This window comes from Stegodyphus dumicola, chromosome 10 (assembly GCF_044657685.1).
Source record: "Stegodyphus dumicola isolate Sdum_Otavi_A_Nest chromosome 10, ASM4465768v1".
NCBI lineage: Eukaryota > Metazoa > Arthropoda > Arachnida > Araneae > Eresidae > Stegodyphus > Stegodyphus dumicola.
The window spans coordinates 69,829,565-69,842,695 of record NC_140777.1 but is presented as its reverse complement, the minus strand read 5'-3'; the positions used below and the strand labels follow the sequence as shown (position 1 = coordinate 69,842,695).

At 31.5% G+C, this 13,131-nt stretch overlaps 1 protein-coding gene across 3 annotated transcripts in view; it reads left to right on the top strand.

Moving 5' to 3' along the window:
* The window catches only part of LOC118193121 (uncharacterized), a 173,560-nt gene that overhangs the window by 52,571 nt on the left and 107,858 nt on the right, over nucleotides 1–13,131 (top strand). For all 3 annotated transcript variants that reach the window (XR_015043446.1, XM_085825060.1, XM_085825061.1), the window contains exons 11-14: nucleotides 5,566–6,123; nucleotides 7,292–7,567; nucleotides 11,623–11,786; nucleotides 12,433–12,585. Coding sequence is in view for 2 of the 3 variants with exons in the window: in XM_085825060.1 (XP_085681186.1) it covers nucleotides 5,566–6,123; nucleotides 7,292–7,567; nucleotides 11,623–11,786; nucleotides 12,433–12,585 (1,151 nt within the window). In the remaining variant the exon portion in view is untranslated. The remainder of the gene's footprint in view (nucleotides 1–5,565; nucleotides 6,124–7,291; nucleotides 7,568–11,622; nucleotides 11,787–12,432; nucleotides 12,586–13,131) is intronic.

Genomic DNA, 13,131 nt, shown 5'->3' with positions numbered 1-13,131 from the left:
CCACGCGTACTGACGTCACTCTAGCTGCACCTGCACGCCTCTTTATTTCCACATTTCCTTGTACCAACCATGTTCGCCATAGCCGATGCACCGTGCTTTCATCCATGTGGGTATCAGCTGCGATTTGACGTAAGGACCACCCCTAATTCTTAGTCCGATCACCATAAGTCTCGTAAAATCGTCTATCTGCTGGAAGTGCCTTCGTTGACGGAGGCCTGGCATTCTCTCCTATTACACGTATCCTCCGGAACAAAAACCAACTTTCTTCGATAATTCGTCTAGCAGAAATAACGACACGAATATTGCCCCTTCTGCACGTTCCTTCCCTACTTCACGTGCGTCGGAGAGCTGCGCATTTCACATCATTCGCATAACTCAGTGACGTGCGACTACTCTAAAATTTTCATAAATTGCGGACCATTAAATTAGCAATCTAAATTAATTTCCCTTCTCTATTCTAAAAATAGTAACCCCTCTCTGCACTGAGTCATTTCGAGAAAAATTTATGTCATATGAATCTTACATAATTCTGAAGATGTAAACGGAACTAAAACTCTTAACAGCCAATAATAATTTTACAATTACCAAGTATTTTTTACATGATGTATCTGAGGATAGATAAAGATAAGACAATACAAAGAAAAATGAAAACGTTTCGACGCATTCTTTTTATAATATAAACGTTGATTTTACTTGCTTTACACGTGACGCTGTCATTTTATCTGGTACTTACTTAAAATTTTCACATTGTTTTATGTCTTAAAATTAGAAATTAAAGTTAATGACCTAAAACTGAAATAGTATATTGCAGTACAAGTGAAAAAATTTACAGTTTCACTTATGCGTGTGTTATGGATCAACATTGCTACGCCATCAAAATTTCCTCCTCCTGCTCCTTAAATTATTACATATATATATATATGTAATATTAAAAGCACAAGGAAAAGACGGAACACTGTAGATGCGTGATTATCCTATATTGAAGAGGAAGTAATCTGATTGCGTCGTAAGCTAATGTGTTGACTTCGTAAATAAAACTTGGCAGTAGAAGCGATTTTAATTCCATTTTTATTTCCAGTTGATATTTGTGGCCACAATCACTTGGCACTCTAGTCGTGCCTTTCCACAGAAGATTTACATTTTTGATATTGTTGGGATAGAAAGCAAGCCAGCGAAATCACATCTTAGCACAGTAGCGAGCAAAAGCTGAAGTGCTTAGTTATGCAAGATGGAGGCACGCGAAGAGAAAAGTTTTGGTTTACAAGGACAGTTTCAGTTCCCAATGATTACGCCATCAGAGCCGCGCCGATCACAGAGTGATCCAGAAATGACGCAATGCAAAGAAGTTATTACGATTTTAGAATAGAGAGGAAGAATTAATGTTTATAGTTTAATCTATAATTTTGATTCATATATTTTTATCTTACATATTCCCCCCTTCAAAAAGAAAAAGGCGTAGCGACAGAAAAGCCTTTTTAAAGATAGAGACTTAAAGCACTAGCAAATTAAAAAAATACATAAATAAATAATAAAATTTTGATCCTGTAAAGTATTATTTATAAATATCAATTTTTTTAATAAATTGTTAATTTTTAGAGTCCTATTGAATTTTTCAACATTTCAGTCCAAAAGTCTTTTTGTTTGAGAGTTCACATAAGCATAATTCATCAGGGAAGGTTCTTGTTATTACAGAATATCACAAAACTTTTACATAATCATTTCTTATAATTAAATGTAATGCACATAAATATTTATGATACTTATTTCCATACTGATAAATTATAATTTAACATCATAAATAATAGGATTAAGATTTTCAGAATTTATGGTTTCACCGTTATCATCTTTGATTTACAATTCCTGATTTTACCAAACTGGAAGCCTCGCAATACTTCTAAACAAACATATCCATCAATAGGGCTGTCCTCTTGAGCTAACCAGTGTGTTCTATGCACTGGTGGCCCAGGGTGCCTAGACAGTTACTTGAAAAGGCCTCCGTTCCTTGCATTAAGGTAACTGGCCTTTGAGAACTGCACTAATACATTCCATAATATAAAAATATAATAATAATATAAAAAAATTACAAACACTCATAAAATGAGAGCCTCCAACATTATCTTGCATGAAGAGGGTAAAAGGAACAACTGTACAGAGGCAATTACAGGCCTCTGTTGAAGGAACCAGTACACCCTCAGCATACTATACTTAACACACAATAACCAATAAATTTTAACATGCATTTACCATAATTTCATATTACTTATCTGTACTAATTTCACTTATTTTTTACACCAACTTCATTTTTAGAATAATTATAAAATTCGTATTGAAAATTCTCAACAAAATTTCAAAAACATAAAAACTTATCTTAATATTCTTCCCTATGAATAATTTAAATAGCTTAAAATTAATTACTTAATTTGCTCACACATAATTATGAAAAATTAGAAAAATTAATGAACAAGAATTTCAGATTTTCTCAAAACAAATTGCAGAAATTTTAACCAATGTTGAAATGAAAACTATAGAATCCTCAGCACATTAAATAATTTAGTTCCTGAGCTAAATTCACACGAATGTAATACACTTTGAGCTGTTGAAAAAGCAGAAGTGCAAATAATTTTCTGTCGCACACACTTGCAAACACTAACTCAGATCGACCTTGAACCCGCTGTAATGCTGAATTCCTAAACGGTAATTCACTGATGATTTAAAGCACTATTTTTCTAAATATTGTACAGATCGGCGAAGCAAATTAAATATTCCTTTTCACTAGGCATTCGAACTTCTCAATTTATCGAGAGATTACTTTCAATCTGTAAACACTACGCGTGATTATTTTTTTGAAGCACTTGCAAAACACGACAGCAGAAGAATGATCTGTTATTTTTTAAACACTGAAAAAATAAATTTGATGATTCACTTCTCTCACATTATCTTGAATTTATCACAAAACGATGATTTGAAGAGCTGAATTAAATTTTCCATTGAGGTTTCAGTCTGCAGGAAACTATCCTGCCGACTTAATTGTCATAATAAAAGCAAAGGAAATAACGGAGCAGTGTAGATGCGTGATTATCCTATATTGAAGAGGAAGTAATCTGATTGCGTCGTAAGCTAATGTGTTGACTTCGTAAATAAAACTTGGCAGTAGAAGCGATTTTAATTCCATTTTTATTTCCAGTTGATATTTGTGACCACAATCACTTGGCACTCTAGTCGTGCCTTTCCACAGAAGATTTACATTTTTGATATTGTTGGGATAGAAAGCAAGCCAGCGAAATCACATCTTAGCACAGTAGCGAGCAAAAGCTGAAGTGCTTAGTTATGCAAGATGGAGGCACGCGAAGAGAAAAGTTTTGGTTTACAAGGACAGTTTCAGTTCCCAATGATTACGCCATCAGAGCCGCGCCGATCACAGAGTGATCCAGAAATGACGCAATGCAAAGAAGTTATTACGATTTTAGAATAGAGAGGAAGAATTAATGTTTATAGTTTAATCTATAATTTTGATTCATATATTTTTATCTTACATATATATATATATATATATGCGGTTTAAGTGTATGTTTGTTGCCGATAGTTTATTGGTTGCTTGCTCAACTGTACTAGCCAATGGGGTGAAGTTGCCACGGCACAGGGTTACGCTTTTTTTTACCTGAGACTGGATTTGGACACGGTCAACCTTATGTTGCCTATTCAAGAGTTCGTGAAAGAACGGACGTAAAATTAAAAATAAGGGACGGTCCTCTGCAAGGCGAGCTTAAAAATGATGGAAAGATCTACACAAGAAATGTGCACAAAGAGATCTTTGACATGTGAATTAACATTTTATTATTTAAATCACCTTTATTTATTGATTTAGCGGTGACTCTTAAGAAATGTACCGCCAGTTGTTTCCTTCATTGCACTTTACTTTAAGCATTTAAGCAAGTAGAAGGGGAAAACCTGGTGGGGCAGTAAGCAAAGGGGCGTCCTCGCCGCCTGCGCTGGGTAATTCAGTTTGAATTACCAGACACCATTGCACAAATCATTTTAATTACAGTTTATAATATCTAGATCAGCAGTCATTTCGTATGACCGGCGGGCTTTCTAGTAATAATATAATATAGTAAAGTATATCTATAGCATATGTAAGGTGCGTATGTAAAGCATACGTATACTAAAGTACAATATGACAATTTATTCTTCCATTTTACTATTTTGTAGCAGTCCATAACTTATGCCGTACTTGTGAGAATTAGCACCGCAGTAAAACTTCTCTTCTTCATTTTGACATTTTTCTCTACTCACATTACGCTATATATCTAGCCTTAGTATAAATGGTATGAAGTTTTTCATTTTGTGACTTTGATATATGATTATTGTATATTCTTCATCAATATATATTCAATATTTGAAACCCCTCTCTGCACTGAGTCATTTATATTAAATTCTCTATATTGCGAATTTCTTTTTTTTTTCTTAAATTCAGAGTATGCTTTTTGTTTGTTTCCCTTTCTTTCTATCCCGTCATATATCAGTTAAGTATTATATGATATTAAAATATACAGGTCCAAAATATTTGTAAAAATGGAGGATTATATTATTTGTGCAATTTATTATAATTTCCTCAAAAGCTTGGTTTGGTAAAAACTGTGGCCAAATGTCATGAAGCAATGTTCCGAGCAAGTAGGCGAAAGTGTTGATGATCCAATAACCAACCATTCTAAATTACTGAAATATTAAAGATTTTTTTTTTCAATCAATACATTAGTTTTGCCTTTTGGCATGAGGCTTGTGAAGCGAATATGTTTTGGAAACTCGTCGAAAAATTTTAAAAGGAATAATCATATTAGATGAAGCTAGTGTTATTATTTTAGTTTTATTTACTTAGTTATTTTCAATAAAAGCAGAATCTGTGAAATTGATATTCTGACTTTATTTGGAAAGATTTCATTGACTGGACGCCGCTCGAGTTGGTCTCCATCTGGAGTGTGTTAGCCATATTCGATTTAGAATTCATATCGTCGGAAACTACTAGGGCCATATGTGTTCTTTGGGACTGATAGCGTATAGCTTGACAAAACTGGTTATCCATAAAGAGCATCCCATGATTTATAGGAAATTCCCACGCGCTATTCCTTGAGCAATCAGGTAAAATCAGCCAACACTGTAACAGCCCATCATAAATATTGTCACACTGCAGCTGCTCAGCTTAGTGTGTGTGCTTAGGAGGACACATGATCGAAACATGTGAGGAACTGGTAAATAAATAAACAAAGTGGGAATGTACAAAACATTAGTATTATGATAGTGACATTTTATACAAGAGACCGAAGATATAGGAATAAAAAACGCAAATAGAAATCTACAAATGTATTTATTCTTAAGGCTAATTATTCAATGATAGTTTTTATTGTTCCCTTTTAGTAATACCTATAATTGTTTCTATAATTTTCAATATTTATTGTTATTCAATTAAACAGTACTGTTATAAACTGATAATTAATGTTTCATATGTATGGCATACAGATTTTTATAAAACTAAAAACGATAGATTGTCTCATTTTTGCTTTTTATTAGGTGGTCTTCAGAGAAAATTTTCAAGTGGTGTAAATCAAAGAAGTGGCGTACTTCAACATTTCTGCATGAAAACTCAAACTCTATCATCCTCAGCTGGATCACCACGAGAATGGCCACCAGGAGAGTATTGTATCTACCAGTATGGTATTCGATGTCCACTAGGTTTCGAAAGCGGTTATATCACATTGCGAGATACCTTGGAAATGTTATCGGATAGCCGAGTTTCTGGCAGCTATCCTCGTGGTAGCTATACACAGCAAACCACTAGAATCTATTTCTGCTGCAGAAATGATGGAAGCGCGGAAAATCTTATCAAACTCCCTACAAGCGCTCCTTTCTACTTGTTTAGGTATGGAAAATCGTGCCAAAAAGTGGAAGGAATGTCAGAAATGGAGCAGTATTTTCATTTTAACGAAGATATTGCTCCATGGGCATCCTACCCTTGGGAACAGGAGGAGAAGATTGATGGCGTACCAAAATACATGGAACCTCACCCAAAGGTGGATAAAAGCGGATTTGAGAAGGGGATTGCTCTTTTTTATTGTTATTATGATATCAGTGAGTATACTTGATATTTTCATGTACTCTTTAAGTCTTCTCTGAAAGCACTTTTAATTATTTCTGAAAATGCTTTACATTTGGCAGTATGAAACGCGTACCAGGTCAAGAGGCCAACAAGAACAGACAGAGAACTAATACTGCAGTTCCACAGAAACTCATAATCTTTACAAAATGTAATAATTTAACGAGTAAGGAAGCTTATTGTTAATTTAATTTAACAGTATTCGTAATGATCCATCAAAATGCTACGAAAATATTTCATATTAGATATTTAAACATCTTTTCCTAGTGTAGAACAATTCATCTCAGAGATCTTACCAGGTACATTCTATGACCTCTTTCATCTAACTGAATTAATTATGTTTTTCATTTTGTCTTTGAGAAATTAATGCGTAGCATTAAAAGAATTCTACACTATAATTTGTTTAATGTGCATTTTTTGTATGTAATACATATAAACGTTTAAAATACTTAATGCAAATATTTTCTGAAAATTTACTACAGAGATATTCATAAATCTATCTAAAGATTTGGCTCCGTTTTCTTATATTCCCTTCAGCATGTAGTAGAGTGTGTAGCTTGTCATAAAATCTTTGCATTGATAATCAATTTTCGTTATATTCTTACTCCAATCTTAATTGCCTTGGAATCATAGAGTCCTGAAATGACGTTGTGCAAAAATAAACAATTTGGTTCTGCATATTCATGAAAAAAAAGCTTTCCTACCCGATTAATGGCCATATTGCTTAACTCTTAAGCGATGTCAAGAGTGCTCACGTGATGCTGACATTACGTTGCCAAAGAAAAAAGTAAAGGTCATAAATTTTAAGACTTCTGTAAAGCAGTATGAAATGCTTCCTGATAATTTTTTTATTTATTTATTTATAAGCATGTAATATGTTTATTTCTTTAAGCTAAGCCTGTTTTATTTTAGAAATTGATAGAAATTTATGTTCTTTATGCAAGATATGTGAAGATCGTTTCAAATCAAGAAAGGTTAAGATTAAGAATCAAATGATGTTAAAAATGATTTTAAAACATTATTTGCAATCAGAATCACTTTGCTATTATTATTCAGAATTTATTGCTTTTATTTCTGCTCCAGTAATTAAATATTGTGTGTCTATATAGTATAACTTTTTTAATGAACTTTAAATATTTTTAGCTCGGAGTTTACGGGGTTTTCGCGTAACTGTGGACGAATCAGGACTTGTAAATACCTATGCACGTTATTACGACGACTTGTCTTATGGAATTCCTCATACAGAAGTGGGTGGATTTTTGAATGCATACATGTGTTCGATATATCCTGTAATGAATCCAGAATTCTCCGTTCTAAAAGTGAATTGTTCGCAACCAATACATGGGCAATACGTCACAATACAGATGTTCAACAGATTCGATAGTCTTCAGTTCTGCGAAATGAAAGTTTTCGGAACAGGTACAAAATTTTCTTTAACAAATATTTTCCTTAATGCTCTGTACTTCATTTTTATGAGCGTATAGTATTAAGGAATTATACTACAAAACTAGAAGCGTTTAAATAAATTGTGCTGCATTTAAAAATGTTTCTTTTTCCTCCTTGCATTTTTTGTGTGAGTGTGTGTGTAGTGTGTTTCAGTACATTTCCCTCTGCCAAATCCAAATTAAACATTTATTTTTTATTATTAACAACTAAATCTAAGAAAACTAGGAATTAAACTCACTTGTGCATGAAAATTTCTCTTAGCATTCATATATTTGTCTCACCAAGCACATTAGTTAGACATAAAAGCATTTTTACTCGAGCAATTTTTACTGACTGGGGTAAATCTTGCTGAATTATTTTATTCACATTCGTTAAAAAGTAATTCAGTTATACTGCAACATTCAGACTAGCCCATAGATTCTACAGGCGGTTTTCTTAGAGAGTATTTTAAAATAATGTTCGAATATTTCGATAATTCTCTTTCTAGCTACAGGAATAGAAATGAAGTAATTCACATTATAAGTTACTACTTTAATCATTTTTATTGATTCGATGAAATATCTCTACTTTTCCTTATTATATGACAACATATATTCACACATCTATCCTTGATAAAGAATTGATTATTATTGTTTAGATTATTTATATTATTTAGTTCGCTCATTATTATAGTTTTTTTAACCATTATATAAATATTGCATTTTATAGAGTATTTTCTCATCAGTTATAATAATAGACTTGTAACAGGCTTTTAATAAAATTTCTATTTAAGAATTGACATTTTTTGCCCCAAAATATCATTTCTCCTAAAATGGCTGCTTATTTATCTAAAATAGTGGATGCTACAGTATTTCATACCATGTTTGAGAGAATATACTGTAGAGATATTAGGTATTTTTTTGGAAGCAGTAAGATGAAAAATTAGCAACGCCTTTGCAGGCAATGAAACCGCGGACCTCTGGAATACGCGCCCACCGTGCAGACCACCACACTATGAAGGCATGCCAAAGAAGCGGGAGAAATACCTTATAATACAAAGTCTAAATGTTAGGAAATTACCATTAGTTTTGCACATACAGTTCTGCTGCACAACAAAGGGATGTGTAAACCCCTTTTTAATTTTTAAAGGAAATAAGTTTAAGGAGAATTAAACTTTATTTTAAAGTTTATGACTTTTTTTATTATTTTTAAAGGAAAATGTTTAAGGAGTCAATACCTCTGCTATGCCGAAATTCTTATCCCATAATGTTAAATTAATTTAAAAATGTGTTTAAAAATAATTTTTCCAAATTACTGTTAAAGTAAGCTTCTTACAGATTTATAAATTGATATTTATAATGCACTGTATATTCTTTCTTATCTGCTCTTTCTCTAGCTTGCCTTTCAAATAACCGGCCATATTTTCAGTAAGATACTTTTCTTGAGAATCAAATTTTTGCTATCACTTTTAATAAAGTGCACATAATACGTACGCACTATAGTCAGAGATAGTATGTATTTTCGTGCATAAAGTAAAGAGTTCTACTTATCATAATTTTAATAGCTATCGAGTTGCATCTATGTATGTCAGAATCTCTTATGTCTTATGTCGGAATCTCTTACTCTACAAAAGTACTTCGTTATATCTTGATTGTTCTTTTAATTATGTTAATGTTGCGTTAATTATGCTAAAATGTTGAGTAAGCGAAAAAGAAACATGTTTACTACTGAAATGGAGAAATATACAACGGATGCTAAAATAATTTATTTTTTCTTTTATTAATAAAATTCATTATATTATATTAATTTTAAATTTTATATTACCTTTTTTTCGAAAAAATAGTATAATTATACTTTACAAAATAAATTTAAAATATTTAAAAAAATAGATTTTAACTTAATAAATATTTATGGAATATTTGCGTACGAAACCATAATACAAGCCCTTTAAATGTTTTTAAAAGCCTTCAAAGGCCACTTTCTCTTTACATTTTTGAATTAATACCTCATTTATTTATTCAGAATTAACGATTGGTTCTGCAGAAATTATCCAGCATTAAATTCGTTAATCGATAGTTTACTTTATTAATATCAAGAAAATATATTCGAATGATAAGGACATGTTCTATCCATATTACCCACATCGGTTTTGGCTTAATTTTCTATTTAATCATTTTGTTATTGTGAGGTATAATCATTATAGAACTGGTAAAACATTTAATATTATTATAACAAATACGTTGAAAAAGGTAAAAATTCTGTCAAAAATTTAATTTTGAGTTTTAAGTTGAAGATCAAGGATTTTTCGGATCGCATATTCATGATGCTCTAACCTCTCCGTACTTGAATCATTATCGAGAATTTTAAATTTAACTTCTGATGTTCATCCATTACATCTTGTTTAAACCGAAAGAAAATCCGGTAGCAACTATTTTTACTTCCTTGTACGAAGTAAAAAGGAAGTATTGTAATCGCGAAATGTTTCAGGCAGCCTATTTCAACGAAAATATCCGTTTTGACCGCTATCGAATGCAATTTAACGATGTTTTTGCGTGATACATGTACGTAAGGAAAGAATAAAACACACTTTTCCTCCAAAAAAATTATAAAACTGCTTTAAAATGAGTTCTGAAGAGAATTTTTCGTGGCGTCTGTACGAACGTATGTACGTACGTATCTCGCATAACTCAAAAACGAGTAGCCTCAGAACGTTATACATATCCACTCTGTTACCCGGCTCAGTGATCTCAGTTTCTTTACTCTTATATGTTTGTAAATTGTACATTTTTTGCTTTAAAACTGATTGAATTATGTTGTTCTTATCTTCCGGTTAAGGTTTTTATGCCTTTAGTGAATCTGTTTGCAATATTTTTAGATTTATCAACAATTTTAAAGTTGTTTAAGTGCCGCTAAGCCTAATAATTTTTTTGATGGAGGCCATTGCTTGTTTACATTTGAAAGAGCAGGATAGTGAATTTGTTGCCACTCTAGATAACTTAGCTTCGCAATAACAAAAATAACGCCTTCATTTATTATTGCGAATTAAATCATGCTTAATCCTTTCTGGAATTGTTTGGAGGAAATAAATGTTTAAGATTTACTTTGTAATTTTTTTAATACAGATATTTTAAGATTTATGTATTTTCGCCTTGTCGCGAAGTGAGAACTGAATGAATTGAATGAGAAATACGCAATCGTCTGCGAAAAACTGTTTCTTTTTTTGTTTTGTTTGCTTAATTTCTTTTATACATCGTTCTAGCTTTATTACAGTATTTGAATAGAATCTGTGGCAACGATTAGATAATTCTTTAAATGATATCAATTTTGTGCATTCTGTGTGTTATAAGTTAATCTTATAACACAAAATTATAAGCTAATTTTGTGTTATAAGATGAACGAAATATAATACTGTTAAGTGAACCTAGCGCCAGAATGTCGCTATAAACAAATAGAGTGAATTTTAAAGAATGCATTTATTCTATTGCCGTTTACGCGCTATCGGCGAAGTAGATTTAATTCAATCCAATACGTTTAAATGAAATGCAAGAAAAAAAGCGTACAATTTAATATTCCGTACAAGAAAGTCATGTGGTGTACACATCAGATTTTTAATATTATGAAATGATGCAATCCATAATTTTATGTAGCAAATTTTGGAGTAGGCAGAATCTGTAATAGACATCTGCAATTATTTTATTGAAGTTCATGAACTATAATGTGCACCAATTAATTAGGCATTTATTTAAACTACTGAATTTATACTTTTGAATTAAGGCAAAGAAATTATAAAAAATTAAATAGTTTGGTTACATGGCAAAAGAAAATAATAAAGTTAAAGACAATAACGATTAAGTCGAGGTAATAACGGATGTAAATATTTGCATAAAAATATTCAGTCTTTATAAAGTTTACATGTGGATGCCGCAGCTAAGCATGACTATTTGCTGTTTTTCAAAATACTTATTGGATTATGTTATATAATGCAAACCGTTTTCTGCTTGATTCAAAAAATATTTTTTTAATTTTTAAGTAATGCTTTTATATCTCAGAGTCGTGCGGCCAGCCTCTTGGAATGGCATCTGAAGAAATATTTGACATCCAAATCAGCGCGTCTTCTAGCGATGACTGGGATCATTATTATTACACTAATGGCAGATTAAATGCTGACCATGGATGGTGCGCAGCGTCCAATGATTCTTTAAAACAATTTACGGTAAGAAATAGTTATAGCTTTCGAATATACTGCTTTTAAAATGATAGAAGGGTATTGTAGATAAACAACAAGTCCAATTTAGGAAAAAGTGCAAAAGAGCTTTTTTTCCTGTAACAGAAACACTACATGTAAATTAAATTAAAATTGAAAATGATATTTAATGTTGCAAAAGCTTAGTTTGCATTTTTATAGTAGTTATAATCTTTTAACAAAGGGCATGTGAAATCATTTAACTTTTTTATTTTCGAATTCGAAAAATATTTTTAAACATTTTTATTAGTAAAGAATAATGCCAGCAAGAAAAAAACATGTAATTCGTTAATATGCGAAACTTATGCTTATCTGTGTTTTTCTAAATACGCCATTTATCTTCATACATTTTTCAAGGATATCCTTTTCCAAAATATAGGCATCTCTATATAAAGTTTTTAAATATCCTGCCACTTAATTTTTTTCTCAATATTTTTCTCAGTTTTGGGGCTTTTTAAATACAGAATAAAACTGTCTATCTAAATTTAAGAATATTTCGGATATTCTGCATGACCCCTTTTCTCACAATGATGAATTTTTATTTTTTAGAAAATATAAAATTAATTTCATTTAAACCATTTTCTATTGTAATAACGTCTCAATAATGAATTTTTAGGTAGACCTACAAAATATGACTGTGGTGACTGGTATTGTACTCCAAGGTGTGAATGGGGCTCCAAAACGAATTGCTGTGAAATCGTTTTACCTTTTTTTTAGTAATGATTCAATCAGTTGGAAATGGGAAGAAGAACCTGTTGGTCAGCAAAAAGTAAGAGACTCAAAAAAATGGCTATTTATATTATTACATTTAGAGTCATATTATAGTACATGCGTATATGTATGAATAAGTAAAGTAAAAACAGTTCACAATATAATCCAATTTCCAGCTGTACGCTGATAGCAGCATCCAAGTGATGACAATAATACAAAATAAAATAAAATGAAAAATGGGTTTAAATTTCACCCCATGGCCAAATTCCACAAACAAACCACATACAAATACTAAAAAACAGGCACACAATGGCAAACTTCAAGAAATGGGTGGGGGGGGAGGGGCAAAACATGCCAATATGAAAAACGAAAAACGATATTTAAATCTTTTTCTGCATCTTCATCAGAGGGCTGGTGCAACGAAAAAGGTAAATAAATAAAATTTTATGTTATTTATTTATTTAGCTTTTCGTTGCACTATGTTATTTATTTATTTACTTTTTCTTTAGTTTGTGTCTTTGTCAGCTCAGAAACAGGTCGCATGGTAACCTGTTTCTAAGCTGACAAAGACACAAACTAAAGATTAGAATTTTAAAATAACCTC